General features: G+C 42.3%; 1 protein-coding gene across 10 annotated transcripts in view; it reads left to right on the top strand.

Annotated features, from left to right (window-relative positions):
• LOC113211291 (disco-interacting protein 2) overlaps window positions 1-15,195 on the top strand; it is a 112,134-nt gene extending 96,939 nt beyond the window's left edge. The window contains exons 2-27 of one of the 10 annotated variants that reach the window (XM_052268226.1): window positions 1,168-1,242; window positions 1,720-1,923; window positions 2,869-3,096; window positions 3,713-3,841; window positions 4,018-4,275; window positions 4,357-4,473; window positions 4,556-4,761; window positions 4,848-4,971; window positions 5,060-5,262; window positions 5,345-5,572; window positions 5,661-5,922; window positions 6,013-6,247; window positions 6,331-6,470; window positions 6,564-6,781; window positions 6,906-7,118; window positions 7,204-7,435; window positions 8,071-8,201; window positions 8,329-8,575; window positions 8,704-8,843; window positions 8,936-9,228; window positions 9,313-9,428; window positions 9,523-9,746; window positions 9,821-10,015; window positions 10,106-10,505; window positions 11,187-11,310; window positions 11,392-15,195. In XM_052268226.1, coding sequence (XP_052124186.1) covers window positions 1,168-1,242; window positions 1,720-1,923; window positions 2,869-3,096; window positions 3,713-3,841; window positions 4,018-4,275; window positions 4,357-4,473; window positions 4,556-4,761; window positions 4,848-4,971; window positions 5,060-5,262; window positions 5,345-5,572; window positions 5,661-5,922; window positions 6,013-6,247; window positions 6,331-6,470; window positions 6,564-6,781; window positions 6,906-7,118; window positions 7,204-7,435; window positions 8,071-8,201; window positions 8,329-8,575; window positions 8,704-8,843; window positions 8,936-9,228; window positions 9,313-9,428; window positions 9,523-9,746; window positions 9,821-10,015; window positions 10,106-10,505; window positions 11,187-11,310; window positions 11,392-11,644 — 5,195 coding nt within the window. In that variant the 3' untranslated portion in view covers window positions 11,645-15,195. Of the gene's footprint in view, window positions 1-1,167; window positions 1,243-1,716; window positions 1,924-2,868; window positions 3,097-3,712; window positions 3,842-4,017; window positions 4,276-4,356; window positions 4,474-4,555; window positions 4,762-4,847; window positions 4,972-5,059; window positions 5,263-5,344; window positions 5,573-5,660; window positions 5,923-6,012; window positions 6,248-6,330; window positions 6,471-6,563; window positions 6,782-6,905; window positions 7,119-7,203; window positions 7,436-8,070; window positions 8,202-8,328; window positions 8,576-8,703; window positions 8,844-8,935; window positions 9,229-9,312; window positions 9,429-9,522; window positions 9,747-9,820; window positions 10,016-10,105; window positions 10,506-11,186; window positions 11,311-11,391 lie in introns of all 10 variants that reach the window. The other 9 variants (XM_052268229.1, XM_052268227.1, XM_052268231.1 and 6 more) reach the window with 9 other exon arrangements.
• Window positions 15,196-15,393: the final 198 nt, after the last annotated feature.

Genomic DNA, 15,393 nt, shown 5'->3' with positions numbered 1-15,393 from the left:
CCCCGGCCCCTCGCGGCCCCACGCTCCACGCCACGAACCCCTCCGTGCTTTGGGGCGACGCACACGGGACGAGGGGCTCCATTTCACACGTTACAAGGGCCCTTTGCGGTTTCATCAAAACCACGGTAAAAACGATGGCTCATTTTTTGAGGGAAAACGGAGAAACTCCCTTAGTTCGAGGAAATCTCCTCAAAATTTCGAGGAAGTCTCCTCAAAAAATGTGGGATTTTCCCTCATTTTTTGAGAAGATTCCTCAAAATCTGAGGCGAGATCGGAGGAGTTTTCCTGAAATTTATAAGTTCCTCAAAGTTTTTCCTTTCCTCTCAAAAACAGAGACATCGTTTTTACCGTGAACAGCCTACGCGATCAGCGAAACACATCTTCCAATCAAACATTTCCCTCCCCCTCTCCTCCTCCTTTTCAGAATGCTGCGAGACAAGTTTCAATTTATTGCTGATGCTGCTCGTCCCTTTTTGCCTCCGGCTGGAAAGGACCCCCAGGAGACGACACGGGTGGAGGGTCAGAGGTCGGCCCGCCGGGTCACGGCACGGCGGCTCCATGTTGGAGTATCCCCCCCCCCCTTTTTTGTAGGCAGCCTCAGTACTTTTTTTTTGTCTCCCTTTGCCCCTCTTTTGCATTTTTGTCCGCCACGGCTTTACGCGGGATATTGAGCGCGCTCGAGGGCTCTCCTCAGCTCGGGAGGCGACCGGCGCGGGGAGAGACGGCCCTCCTAGCTTCCCATGAATATGCGCCGGTCTGGCAGTGGATGGGGTGAGCGAGTGAGTGTGGGGGGGCATCATCTGACCTGTTCAAGTGAGCAGCATCAGAAGCAGAGCGAGAGTGTGTATGTGCCTATGTGCCATCCCGGTCGGGGTTGGGCCCCAGGGCCTCGCGGGGCCTCCCCCGTCCCCTCCTCGCTTCCCTTCCCTGCTGACCGCTCCCACGCCACACTTGCTGCAGGCGAGGGTCGTGTAAACTGTGGTGGTGGATATGCGTCCGGCAGCGCCCTGGCCGCGGGGCGAGAGGGGCGCGCTTGCCTGCCTCACGCCCCCCACGCTGCTGGCTGCTACTGTTACTGTTTGTAACCTCAACTGAAGTAGGTCACTAGAGGAATAACGACCCATACTTTGTCTAATTTCTGATGTCTGGTTTTCTTGTGTGTTGCAGGTGACATCACTCAGAAGGGCTATGAGAAGAAACGCAGCAAGCTCCTCGCTCCCTATGTACCCAAGCAATCCGCAGGTAAGATTCAGGGTAGTTCCGGTGCCATGTTTCTAAAAGTAACACACCAGTCACTTTTTCTGCCCTCTCAGCCGCGCTAGCACGGTCGGGGTCCGGCGCGCTGTGACCTTTTCATTTTGCGGGGTTCACTTCATGCCGTCGAGGTTGTGCTTTGTGGGAGGGGATGTTGTGTTCGTCATGTGACAGTGTGGTTGTGCTGGTGGTGCACTAGCCGCGGCGACCCCCGGGCCGGGCCGGCGGCGGGGGCAGCATAGCCGTGGTGCTTTTTGTGTTGTCATCAGCAGCAGGCTGGCAGTGGGCGGGCGGGGACCATCGCATGCAGCTGCCATGTCGCGCGGCCTTGCCCCGGCCGTGTTTCCACTTATTAACAAAAACAACCCCCTCGCCCCTGCCTGGCGATAACCGATGTGAGGGGGGGAGGCTGTCCCCTATGGTCCACCACTTACCTAACTCGCCCCCCCGGCTTGCACCCAGCAGGCAGGCCGCCCGCGCCCACGCCCACCTCCTCGCAGGGGCAGGGCTCGGGCCACGGCGGCAGCGGCGGCAGGGAGTCATCGCGCGGGGGCGGCGGCCCGGGCGGCGGCGGCGGAGGAGGAGGCGGCGGCAGCAGGGACCCGGAGCAGTCGCGCGCCCGCCGCACGCAGCGCCGCGTCACCCACAACGAGAAGCGATACCACTCAGGTACAGCCGGACAGCAGCGACGCACCACCACCACCACCAATCCACCCCAGTGCACCCCAGCCGCTCCCCGGCGGCGTGCGGACTGACGGCATCCCCAGAGAGAGCCTTACCCCGCTCACATACTCTCAGCCGGGATCCCTGGCGCCGCCGTAGCCCCGGAGCAGGTTTTCCCGCTGTCGGGGAGCGGAGCAGGGCCGAGTGTCCCCCCGCCGCTCCCGCTCACCTCGGTCCCGCTCCCGCACACCTACCCGCCCACGCCAAGCCCGCCGCGGATGGGCGCCGGGCGGGTGGGCGGGCGGGGTGGACTTGCCGCACCGTGTGCGGGGGCGGGTCGCGGCGCGGCGTGGAATGGCGTGGCCGGCACCGTGGTGGGGCCCGACACTCGATAGCTGTGTGTGTGTGTGTTCGTGTGTGTGTGTGTGTTTTCGGTTCTCTCCTTCCCCATCCTGTTGTAGAGTTTGGCCTGCCGTGACTAAGCGCATGTCGCTGCTGCTGCTGCTGATGTTGCCGCTGGCTCTGCAGCTACCCTCCTCCTCTTTTTGTGGCATGTGTGTGTCGTGTTTTTCGTTGTGGTTTATATGGACGCCGGCCGTTCGTGGTTTTACGAACTATGCACTTAGAGATGATAGAAAGTTTTGTAGATTCTCTGCATGGTCATTTGATCACATTTACCCCCTTCATTAACGTGTTTAGGCTTTAATTTTTACTTTTATATTAACTTAAAAAAATAATATTTAAATATACTCTAACAGCTAAAAGCGGGTAGTCAGTTAGCCCGCTTGTCTTGTTGTTGTTTTTCTTGTTCTTGGTTTAGTTGAGTGCTCTAGTGCTCTAAAGCCCGGTAGTTGTAACCTGCACCCTGCTCAGCTGCTCGTACACCGCACTCGTTTGCTTTTTGTTGTTTTGTGATTGCGCCTGCATGCGCCCGTGTCGCCTTGCCTGCAGCCAGAGGCGCTGCTGCCGCGTCCGGGTCCGGGGCCGAGGCTGTGCTGGAGGCCCTGGCGGCCCTGGACGCCCTGGAGGGGCCCGCTCTGCGCGCTCCGCCCGCTCATGGACCCCCCGCGGTCCCCCTGGTCCCCGCGCTCCGCGACAACTGCCCCTCGAGCCCTGGGGCGAGGGCGCGGCGCAGAGGCAACCGCCGCCTCACTCGCAATGAGAGCAGGTACCACTCTGGTGAGTAGGTGGGGCCCGGCGGTCGGAGCTTCGGCGGTGGACGACACACGTCATTTGACTTGGAGAGGAGAGCTAGGACTTCCCCGGGGTGCAGTACGGCCTTACAATGTCCGTGCCTGTACTCGGGCTGACGGGTTCTATGGTGGGCGGCAGGCAATGCTTGTGGTGACGCGTGCGAGACGCCTTGCTTCCTTCTTTTCTTTTTTAAAATAAAAAACTCTTCATCGTTTGGAGCAGATTGTGCCTTTTGCTTTGTGTTTAGTGTGCATAAGTGATAAATGTGACATTTTATTTATTAGACAGTTGCGCATCAACAACATATCAGTGCATGGCATCACATTAGCACACTGCATGCCGTGAATTCCATGATTAATGGAGTCAATATAAAAATCCTTTTAATCTCTTTAATTGGCTTTTCATTCTGTCTTAACACATTTAGTGCGGCTGTGCATGGTTAGGGGTTGTTAAACTCAGAGTGTGGTCACGCACCAAATGTTTAAAATACATTTTCTTAAGATACCTCCTAATATCTTAAGAAAATACATGTTTGTTATTAGACTTAATTTCTCTTTTCAATAAAAGTTAAACAAACATATAATTACTTTGAATCTTACAGAGGTTCGACAAGAGGCAGTGCAGCAAGCTCTAGCAGCAATGCAAAATCGACCAAAGCCTTCCCTTCCAATGCCGTCCAAAAGAACTTCTGTTATGGCCAAGAGCCCAGACAGAGACAGGCATGATTCTGGTAATTATTCTGCTTTGTTGCTTGTGAGAATGTTTATTACATTTAAAACGTTGAGTCCCAGAGAGATTGTGCAGAGTGGTGTTTCCCAGCAAGGCATAGCAACCATGTGCCCACGTGGGACTCAACGTGTTCAACATCTTTTAACAATTGTGTTTTCTTCTTTTCTCCAATTTTAGCCTCAAGTACTGATGATGATAGCCTTGCTAATGATGACATTCAAAGTACTCCAGAACGTGAACGGGCAAGAATAACTCCCGATACTAGTAGTACAGGCTCAGCTCGTGAGACTCCTCCTCAACAAAGACTCCATAGGCCACCCCGTAGCAGTGCTAATGGAGGCCCAGGCCATACCGTGTGGGAAGAAAGAGAAGAGCGTAAACGCTCCAGACAAGAAATAACACAATTAGCTGATGTTATGCACAATCTCAACCCATGTGCGTGTTAACACTTGTTAACCTCTAATCCTCACTTCTTTTGTTAAGTTGTTTGATGTATTTTTTTATTGCTTTATTTAGACTCTCAACCTCCAGATGTGACCCACAACACAGCTGGCTCCCGCAGAATGACTGGTGCAGATAGAGTACATAGATTTAGCCAGTCAAGGCACTCTTCTGCTTCTGAAGACAACATGGGTAAACTTCTTTTAATATTTGCTCTAACAGCATTATTATCAGTATAGGTTTTTGTAGCTATGCTATTATTTTGTGTTAACAGGTACTGTTACAAGCACGGGTAGATGGAAAGTCTCTGCTAAAATCCAGCAGCTGCTAAACACACTGAAACGACCAAAACGTCGACCCTTACCTGAATTTTATGAAGATGACGATATTGAATTAGAAATTGCCGCCAACCCAAAAGACCCGAATGCACCAAAGCCTGAAGGAGGAACCATGACACCTGCTATGGGAGAGCAACTTGTTGTATGTTGTAATTCTGTCGTATTTTCTATCTCTCCTGAAAATATGAGTGCCCACGTCAGTTAACCCTTTTCAATACCTTCTAATAGGTACCTTCAGGATTACCTCGTAATTTGGAAGCTGCCATTCAGAGGTATGGATCTGCAACGTACAAGGCACCAGTTGCTACAGTTTTAGATCCCAATGGAAAACTGAGTATCACCTTGACCTATGGTAATATTTTTCAGGTCCTCTTTTTACTCGGTTCTGAAATGATATATTTCCTCATCAACTAATTTTTATTTTTTTGGGCGTGAAACAGGGAAACTACTTAGTCGTTCACAAAAAATCGCTTACACACTCCTTAACCGCAACTTCAGCAAGGGTGAAACAGTATTGAAAACAGGCGATAGAGTTGCACTTATTTACCCCAACAATGACCCAATAAATTTTATGTGTGCATTTTATGGATGCTTACAAGCAGGAATGGTGCCCGTGCCCATTGAAGTTCCTCTAACTAGAAGAGTATGTGATCCAAATGTATGATACATATATATTTAATATGTTGCACTAAGTTCTAATGTATGTTTTTCTTGTAACTTTCAAGGATGCTGGCTCACAACAAATTGGTTTTCTACTTGGAAGCTGTGGAGTTCAAGTTGCCCTTACCTCAGAAGCCTGCCTTAAGGGTCTTCCCAAAACAACAGCTGGGGATGTTGTTGCTTTCAAAGGATGGCCTAAACTGCAGTGGTTTGTTACTGAGCATCTTGCTAAAACTCCAAAAGACTGGCTTCCTCCTCCAAGACTAACTGATGATACACCAGCTTATATTGAGGCAAGTTAAAATTTTAATATGCTTGGATTTTTTCTTTATTTTGTTTATCAAATGTATTAACTCTCACATGATATTTTAATTTTTACAGTATACAACTGACAGGGATGGATCTGTTATGGGTGTCACTGTGACAAGGGCTGCTATGATGACTCATTGTAGAACTCTAACTATGGCATGCAATTACACAGAAGGCGAGAACATGGTTTGTGTGCTTGATTTCAAAAGGGAGGTTGGGCTGTGGCACTCTGTATTGACGTCTATTTTGAATGGAATGCACATAATTTTCATTCCGTATGCTTTGATGAAAGTCAACCCAGCAAGCTGGATGCAAATGATAACTAAATACAGAGGTGTGTAATTGTAAATGTTATTGATTTTCTGTTGAAAAAGTTTTGGTCAGTTAATTGTGTTTTCCTTTTGTTTTGTTTTTATACTTGCAGCCAGTGTTGCGGTCGTCAAGTCAAGAGATTTACATTGGGGTTTACTGGCTACCAAAGACCACAAGGATATTTCTCTTTCATCCTTGAGGCTGTTACTGGTAGCAGACGGTGCTAACCCTTGGTCCCTTTCTTCATGTGACCAGTTTTTAAGTGTTTTCCAAAGCAAAGGACTAAGGCCTGATGCAATATGTCCTTGTGCCAGCACAAGTGAAGTTTTAACTGTGTCAGTTCGCAGGTATGGAAGTCTTAGCTTTAACCGGAGTTTGTGGTAGTAACTCTCCAAGAATTTTAATTAATGTGTTTGTTTTGAATCCTCAGACCTGGTAGAGCTGGTGTTAATGCCACAGGACGAGGAGTCTTATCCATGTCCGGGTTGAGTTTTGGGGTTGTTCGTGTTGATCAAGAAAACTCCCTGACTTCCCTTACTCTGCAAGACTGCGGTCAAGTCATGCCTGGGTGTAAGTCAAACTTAAAGTTGTAGTTTTGTTTCCTTTTTTGAAAAAATGCAAAAAAAATATATATTGAAATATGTCTTACTTGAAAACCTACAGGTGTGATTGTAGTTGTTAAAATAGAAGGCACATCATTTTTGTGTAAAACTGATGAAGTTGGAGAAATCTGTGTAAATTCTGGAGCAACAGGAAACCAATACTGGGGCTTGCAGGGACTTACAAACAGTACCTTCAAAGTTCTACCCCTTCAAGCTGATGGCACACCCTTAGGAGATGCAGAATATGTTCGAAGTGGGCTCCTTGGCTTCCTTGGTCCTGTAAGTATAACAGTATAACAACAGTCTATCTCTTGTGTTTGTGTGTGGTTCACTTTCTTTCCAAAGTTTCTTGTATTTTGCTGCCACTTCTTGTTTAACTTTTTACTATGTTTTTATTATTTAGGGTGGATTAGTATTTGTCTGTGGTTCACGGGACGGTTTGATGACTGTCACTGGCAGAAAACATAATGCTGATGACATAATTGCTACTGTCTTAGCTGTTGAACCCATGAAATTTATTTATCGTGGAAGAATAGCTGTGTTCAGTATTAGGGTTCTTAGAGATGAAAGAATATGTGTTATTGCTGAACAAAGGCCCGATTGTAGTGAGGAAGAGGTAAAGAGAAAAGTTTTAACTTCTATTTAAGTTACCTTACTTTCCTAGTTCTTGTCAGTGATAAACTTTTTTTTCTCTCTTTCAGAGTTTTCAGTGGATGTCTAGAGTTTTACAAGCTGTTGATTCTATACATCAAGTTGGAATCTACTGCCTTGCATTGGTTCCTCCCAATTATCTTCCCAAAACGCCTCTTGGAGGAATTCACCTTTCAGAAACTAAACGACGTTATCTAGAAGGGACCCTCCATCCAGCAAATGTTTTACTATGTCCACATACTTGTGTGACCAATCTTCCCAAACCTCGAGAAGTTCACTCCGGTACGTTGAAAATTGCCTTTCATTTTTAAAACTATGTGTTTTTGGACATATGTGTAACTTTTATTTTATCACATGTAGACCCCTGACAGCTCAAAGCTCAATTGCAATACCCTACATTAGTTCTTCTTATTGTGATTAGTTCCTTAGTACATATTTGTTGGTACAAAATATTAAGTTCAGAATTTGTTTACTTTCATCCGTTGAATTAGCTGTTATATACTATAGTACTGGGATTCTATAATTTTTTTACATTAATTGCATAAGGTTTTAATACTGTCAGTCTGCATGTGTACTTTACTTCTTCCCTTTTTTGTTGTTTGTGTTTGGAAAATTCCTTTATGTGTGCTGGCCAAAGTTTGTTTTGTTTGCACCTTTTTCTTCATCTTGTACATCTATCCATATCCATCTGCTTTCTTCTTATGCTCTTGCTTCTATGTTTAATCCATGCCAATCACATAGTGTGGCTGGTCTGTTGCTAGTTTTTTAGTACTTTAGAATTTTAGCTCTGTCACTTTATTCTGCTTTACTTCTCTTGCATCTATTGATCTGACATCTGAAGTGTGAAAGTGTGTCTGAGAACCACAGAAGTATTTGGCCAGCCACAACAGCATCTCTTTTGTAATGTGGCTTCCTAGCTGCGGAATCTGTTCCAGACGTCGGACCAGCCTCCGTTATGGTAGGAAATATCGTACAGGGCAACAGACTTGCTTCAGCTCAAGGTCGTGACATGGGCATCATTGATGAGGAATCTGATTCGGCAAGAAAGGTAAGTTTCTTTAAAAATTAGGCAGTGGTGCCTGCCTGGCCCTGTAGGATGCTTATATCTATCTATCTCTATCTATCTACAAAATCTATATCAATGAGTTTAACAAGATTTTTTTTCCAATTTTCAGTACCAGTTTATCAGTGAAATTTTGAAGTGGAGAGCTCAGAGCTCTTCAGAACATGTCATTTTTACCCTACTGAATTCAAAGGGTGCTGTGGCTATGACTCTGTCTTGCTCTCAGCTCCACAAGAAAGCAGAACGAATTGGTGCGCTCCTCATTGAAAAGGGGCGTATCAATACAGGTGACCATGTGGCACTAATTTTCCCACCTGGTATAGATCTTATATGTGCTTTCTACGGATGCCTTTATGTTGGTGAGGTTCTTTTTCATAATTCTGTTGTTTTGTTGTTGTTTTTTAAAGGAGGGGGGTGGTTAACCGATATAAATCAGGGTGGTATTCTGGAAGAAATAGGTTTTAACATGCCTTTGTCTATTTTGTAGGAGCTGTCCCAGTAACCATTCGCCCTCCACATCCTCAAAATCTCCAAACCACACTTCCAACTGTACGGATGATCGTAGATGTTAGCAAATCAGTATTGGTTCTATCTAATCAAAATGTCATAAAACTTTTGAAGTCAAAGGTATTGTTTTTGTCTCATGTTCATTTAAGTTGAAAATAAATGTTTTGCTACCTTTTTTTTTAACTGGGCTTTTCTTACGGTATTTATTTTAGGAAGCAAGCAATGTTGTGGACATAAAGTCATGGCCCATTACCTTGGACACTGATGATATGCCAAAGAAGAAACTTCCAATGATGTACCGTGCACCAACTGCTGAGATGTTAGCATATTTGGACTTTAGTGTGTCTACCACAGGAATGTTAGCAGGGATTAAAATGTCTCATGCAGCTGTTACATCCCTCTGTCGGTCTATGAAATTAGCTTGTGAACTTTATCCCTCACGTCATATAGCCCTCTGTTTGGATCCTTATTGTGGATTAGGCTTTGCCCTTTGGTGCCTTAGCAGGTAAAAATTATTTTAGGATGTAATGTAATAATGTTGTAATGTAATAATTGTGGTGCCTCTAATAAGTGATTCATACTTTTACAGCATCTATTCTGGTCATCACACTATTCTGATACCACCCTCAGAAGTTGAAGTTAATCCAGCACTGTGGCTCTCAGCTGTGAGTCAGTATCGTGTCAGAGACACTTTCTGTTCTTATGGTATGATAAACATTTTCCATTTGCTCCAATGTTCTCTATTTATTTTCCCACTTTTCCTTATATATATTTAATTTAATATATACATATTTTTCAGGTGTTATGGAACTGTGCACAAAGGGCCTGGGATCTTCAGTGACCACTCTCAAAACAAGAGGAGTGAATTTAGCCTGTGTTCGAACTTGTGTGGTGGTTGCTGAGGAAAGGCCTAGGATAAACTTAACATCAAGCTTCTCCAAATTGTTCTCTGCTTTGGGTCTTAGTCCAAGGGCGGTTTCTACAAGCTTTGGTTGCAGAGTGAACATTGCCATCTGTCTCCAGGTATGTGCTGTACATTCTAGAAATTTTTTAATGTTATGGAAGTCATATAAATACCTAGTCAATTCCATTTTCAGGGAGCTTCGAGCCCTGAACCATCAACTGTGTATGTGGATCTGCGTGCTCTACGGAATGATCGCGTGTCACTAGTGGAGCGTGGTAGCCCGCACTCCCTATGTGTTATGGAATCTGGAAAGTTATTACCAGGAGTGAAAGTCATCATAGCCAACCCAGAAACAAAGGGCCAATGTGGAGATTCGCATCTTGGAGAAGTAAGCAATTACTTGAGTAAATTATTATCATTATTTAATTTTGCAGTTTGTTGTTGACTTTGTCATGTTATCTCCATTTCCCCCCTCCAGATTTGGGTGCAATCTAGTCACAATGCTAGTGGATACTTTACCATACTTGGCGACGAGGCAGAATATGCCGATCACTTTAATGCTCGTCTTGTAACGGGTTCTACCGGTGAAGTGTACGCTCGCACTGGCTATCTTGGTTTCCTTCGGCGCACCGAACCAGGGCAACAGTTGCAAGGTCCAGGTGTGGGTCCTCCTGGTTCAGCATCCGGAACGTTGGATGCGTTTGGAGGTTTGAGCAGCGGTACCTTGTCTAGCGTGGGCACCACTGGTTCATCCACGTCAGGGACAGGGACAGGTACTGGCCTGGCAGGCCCGGGAGGTGAGGACGACGCCACGTCCATCGCCACGCTTGCTTCGCTTCAATCGCAGACCCCATCACAGCAGATCAGTGACGCTCCAGGTGCTTTCATATTTTTGTTCTTGAAATATCTGTAGAAGTCATGGGTTATAAATTGGTATCTGAAAATATTAGATTACTTACAATCAGTAGGATGGTGTATGGATTTAAATCAATTTATTTTGAAATCAAATATTCTCATATATGAGGGCATACCATAATTCATGCAGACATTTTTCAAGTCTTACTAAAGGGTTTTGATATTATTGCTGATTGGGCTAGGCCACATGGTTTTTATGCCTTTGTTTTTGCATTTCATTTTGCAAGCAGAGGCTGCGCAAGTTTGGTTTGCTTAAACCCTCACAGGCACAGTCACCTTAGTCTTCTAATACATCATTCTGTAAATGTACAGGACTCTGTATCTTCCTTTGTTCCCTCTTACTTATTGATCAAGGCACCTTCCTAAACTACTCATTGCTTTTCATTGGCCCATTACATTCACTGCCTGCAATCATGTCATCAGCTTGAAAGCTCTTGTGTTTTCAGGCAATTTTGGGCTTGTTTGGAAGTTTGCTATATCTCATGTATTTCAGATGTGCTTTTGTGCTCTGGTGAATTTTCATACCATCCTGAGTCATCTAATCTAATTTCCAATAACATTTTTGGTGTATTTTCTTTTCTTATACTATAGTTTATTCTCTTCTCTTAACACTTGAATAATGAGATCTAATTTTTATTTAACAGAACTCCATGATGCTGTATTTGTTGTTGGTGCTTTGGACGAAACGATTATGCTTAGAGGCATGCGTTACCATCCAATTGATATCGAAAACAGTGTGATGCGGTGTCACAAGAAAATTGCTGAGTGGTGAGTCACATATCTATCTAAGTAATTCTTTGAATGAAATTAAATCCAAGTTTATTTTAATTTATTTTTAACATGTTTCAGTGCTGTTTTTACGTGGACAAACCTGCTAGTTGTGGTTGTGGAACTAGATGGTAATGAAAATGAAGCTCTTGACTTAGTACCTTTAGTGACTAACACAGTGCTGGAAGAACAGCATCTTATTGTTGGAGTTGTGGTTGTGGTTGATCCAGGTGTAGTTCCGATCAATTCTAGAGGTGAAAAACAACGTATGCACCTACGAGATGGTTTCCTAGCTGACCAGTTGGATCCCATTTATGTTGCCTACAACATGTGATTCTTTTTTTTCTTCTTTTTTTTGTTATTGTTGTTTATTTTGCTGCAAGGGGACTCAGCAGCTCTCTGGAAATTGGTCCTATAGATGGCTTGAAAATGCCTGAGAATGGAAGAAGCCTACTATGAGGTGATGGCATCTGATTTTTATTACAGGGTGTTAAGACACAAAAAAAAGCTTTTTATTTCTTGCTATGGAGAATTGTGTGTTGTGGTCTGTGTGATAAAAGGGTGCAACATAAGTTGGCTGAGCTCTTGTTTTTAGATCAAGTAAAATTGTAGCTCGTAGTGTTGTTTTTTGTTTGTTTATTATTTTTTTTTTACATATAAATGATGTAGCTTGCTTTCTTCATTATATTACCAGAGTTTCCCCTGCCATCTACATCTGTTCTTTGATAGTTGTTGATGGAAAAGGGAACAGTATGAAGCAAAGAGGTTTTATTTAAAGATGTCATTTCCTTACATGATTTTTAGTAGAATGATGACAATAGTTTTATATCTCATTGACTGTGAGAGAAAAGAATGTGATTGTAACAATAGTTTAAATGTGTACCTCTGTATGCCGTTATTAAAAGCCACAAAATCTTGTTTAATAGACATGATTCATGTTATCATTTAATTTAACAATTTTGACAAGAGTGGCTTTTAATGGATATGTGCCATGGGCTGATAGTGGTTCATTCACCATAAAAACAGACCTACTGAAGGCACAAAAATAAAGACCATCAGCTCACAGACATCCTTTTTTCTAGTCAACCTGAATGTGAATGATGTAATTCTCTTTGTGTCTTTTGGTACAAACCGACATGAGATAGATTCATTCTCAAGATTCATTTTATGCTCCTAAAACCAAGCATTACTTGAGCAGCTTTGTTTTTTTTAGATAGAGGGAGTTTTTAACTAGAGAGATACCTACATTTTTTACCTCTGTAATGCTCAACTGTTTTAATGTATGGGGTATTCAGTTGTCTCTGTTTCATGACTAGGATTTAGATTTGATGATGAATGCTAAGATGAAATTTAAATAGTGTAAGGAAGCATGTAGTTTGTGTCCAAATCAGGATCAGATCAGTTTTTAAGTACTAAATTTATCAGGTTATTGTTCACCGTTTTTTATCTCAACTAGTTCTGTATAAGTACTGATTGTACCTTAATCAAATTATTACCGGACCAAATTTTGACTTGTTTTGAATGGAGTACTACATCAAATCAAACATCAACATTGATTTTTTTTTAAATTATTGTTTTAATACTATCTAGGTTCAAATGGCTTCTCTGGTAAGCTTATGTACCTATGAAACCATTTATCAATTGTGACTTGCTTTTCGATAATACTTAATGACTGTTTGCAATGTAAGAATCAACATTTTATTTGATTTCAGCGTTTAAGACAGTTGCATTTGACATGTTAACAGTAATTTTCCTGGCAAATTTTAAATTTGCTCTTCAACTCTGGTTGAGCATTCATTCACATATTGCATTTAATGCTGTATGTGCTTTATTATGGAAACTTAAGGCATGCATGGAACAATTGTTGTTCATTAGAGCTCTACAGATATTTGTGGAATTTGTGCCATATCTGTGTAGCAGTGATAAATGTTACTAGTAGTTTCATACCAGTGCTCGCAAAGGTTGTGAAGCCAGCGTAATTGCTTGTTTGGAGTCGTAGTCAGTGAAGGCAGTCTCAACCATACTTTGTGTCCAGATCAAGTCAGGATTTAGTAGTGACATTCATGATTTAATTTTCAAATTTTGGTGTGAATGTTATCCTGTAGTGACGCACATCTATTAGCAATTATTTTGTTTATGTATGTGGTATGCTCAACGTTTGTGCCACTCTCATTCTATTTATGGAATTTTAAATTTACTGCCATTATTTATATATCTAAGAACTTTTGTATACTAGACATCTTTCTACATTCCCTGAAAACTACCTAGTTGCAACCACTTCATCTTCTCATTTACATTTAATTCAATGTCGGCCAGTTGAAACCATCAAAGCTCGTTGACCTGTTGTTGCATAGCTTTGACGTGAAAAAAGCTTGAATTTTCCAAAATTTAGAAATTATTTATTTATCTTCAACACTCATTTTGAAATATTATGATTTGGTGCTACAATGATGTTAGGCTTTATTAGTACCTCAATAGATTGCAATATTTAACTTACAGAGAAGTCTCAACTTAAGTTTCTTTTGTTTGCTTGAAGAGAATTATATATAACAGAGCTCTTCTTAGCATTCTTAGGTTTAAAATAGTGGTTCCAATGGCAAATTCACTTGGAAATGCATTTTTAAAAAATTACATGACAATGTGGAATGATACTATTTTAAATGCACAACTTTTTTTTTTTAGTTTCTGCATCAGCTGTATTCCGTGCAATTACCTTTTTCTTTAATATGACGACATTCTTAACTGGCCAATGCTCCTTTTCATTCTCTTCTCTTTTTCTGAGTGAATGTATTTAAATGATAACACTTTTTTGTTGATTTTCTTGAGACTATATCTATTGTTTCAAAAACAGAGTACGTAGTTCAATAATTGTTAGAAAAGAGGTAATGCTGGTCAACTTGATGTTTATTTGTTTATATCAGTGTTGTCTGATACTCTTTGCTATGTATCTGTCACACTTAGGATGATTTTTTTTTCTCAACATTTTGACTTTTTAAAAATCAATGGTGACAGTTTTATGTAAATTTTGTTACCCTTTTTATGTGTTACACTTCGGCTCTAATTCTTTGCTCAATGCCTGGCCACTGTTTCCTTTACTAAATTGATGAAGTTTTTGTATCTCCTTAAAAGGTCTATGATTTTCCTTTCCCTTTCAGTCAATCTTTCTGTCCAAACCTTGGTCACCAGAGACTAATTTTATAGATTGTATGTGTTTTAAGTTTTACTGAATTTTCGGTAGAAAAAGTTCAAGTTTCTCCTTGCATGAAATGTTTTCTATCCTTCTTCAAAATGTTAAGTTATGTCGTCTGTGAATGCCACTGTAAATAATAACTTTTAGCATGTAAACCATGACTGAAACATTTTTCTGCTCTTCTTGTTTCTCTTCTCTTTTTTTAAAAAAAAGATATACCTATGTACAAGCAGTGTTTCTTGCAGGGAGAAGGACTTCATTCTGCCATTTTGTAGATAGCAAGTCAAATGATCTCTGTGCAAACTGTATTTTAAGTTCTTTCTATCCTTGCTTTCTTAGTTGTAAATGTCACCCTGTAGAAAATTCTGTTTTGATAATTCCACCATTTGTTTATTTTGTTGTTTTTCTTTTAATTGATACTGTATTGTTGTTATTTCCCTGAATGTATATACTGTATTGAAATATGAATTATTTACGCAGAATATTGTTCAACCATTATGTTGAGACCTTCAATTTTTATTGATTCTGGCAATTAAGTATGCATTCTTTTTGCTTGTGCATTCACCAGTAAGTCGGATGTGATGTGCAGTTACAGTGTAAAATGAGCGAGTGATAGTTTTCAAATTCCCAAGTGTTCCAAGTCAATGTAAAATCCTCAAAATAAAAGTTAAACCATAAAAGTGTGTATTTTACTATTTCTGGCAAGTTGTTTTTAATTTTCTGGGCGCAGAAGTCGTGAAAAAGCTCCTTTTCATCACATTCCGGGACTTGTTGACCGTACCGTTATCGATCAAAGTACCAGGTCATCATGGCTCTCCAAGTCCTGCTTGGCCGGATGGGCGTCCCATCTCGCAAGGGTGGGGTTTGTCTTGACGATTGCCCCACCCCCCCCA

Source organism: Frankliniella occidentalis, unplaced genomic scaffold (genome assembly GCF_000697945.3).
Source record: "Frankliniella occidentalis isolate FOCC.00 unplaced genomic scaffold, Focc_3.1 Scaffold66, whole genome shotgun sequence".
NCBI classification, from domain to species: domain Eukaryota; kingdom Metazoa; phylum Arthropoda; class Insecta; order Thysanoptera; family Thripidae; genus Frankliniella; species Frankliniella occidentalis.
Note: the sequence above shows the minus strand (reverse complement) of the source record. Positions and strands in the feature narration are given on the sequence as shown.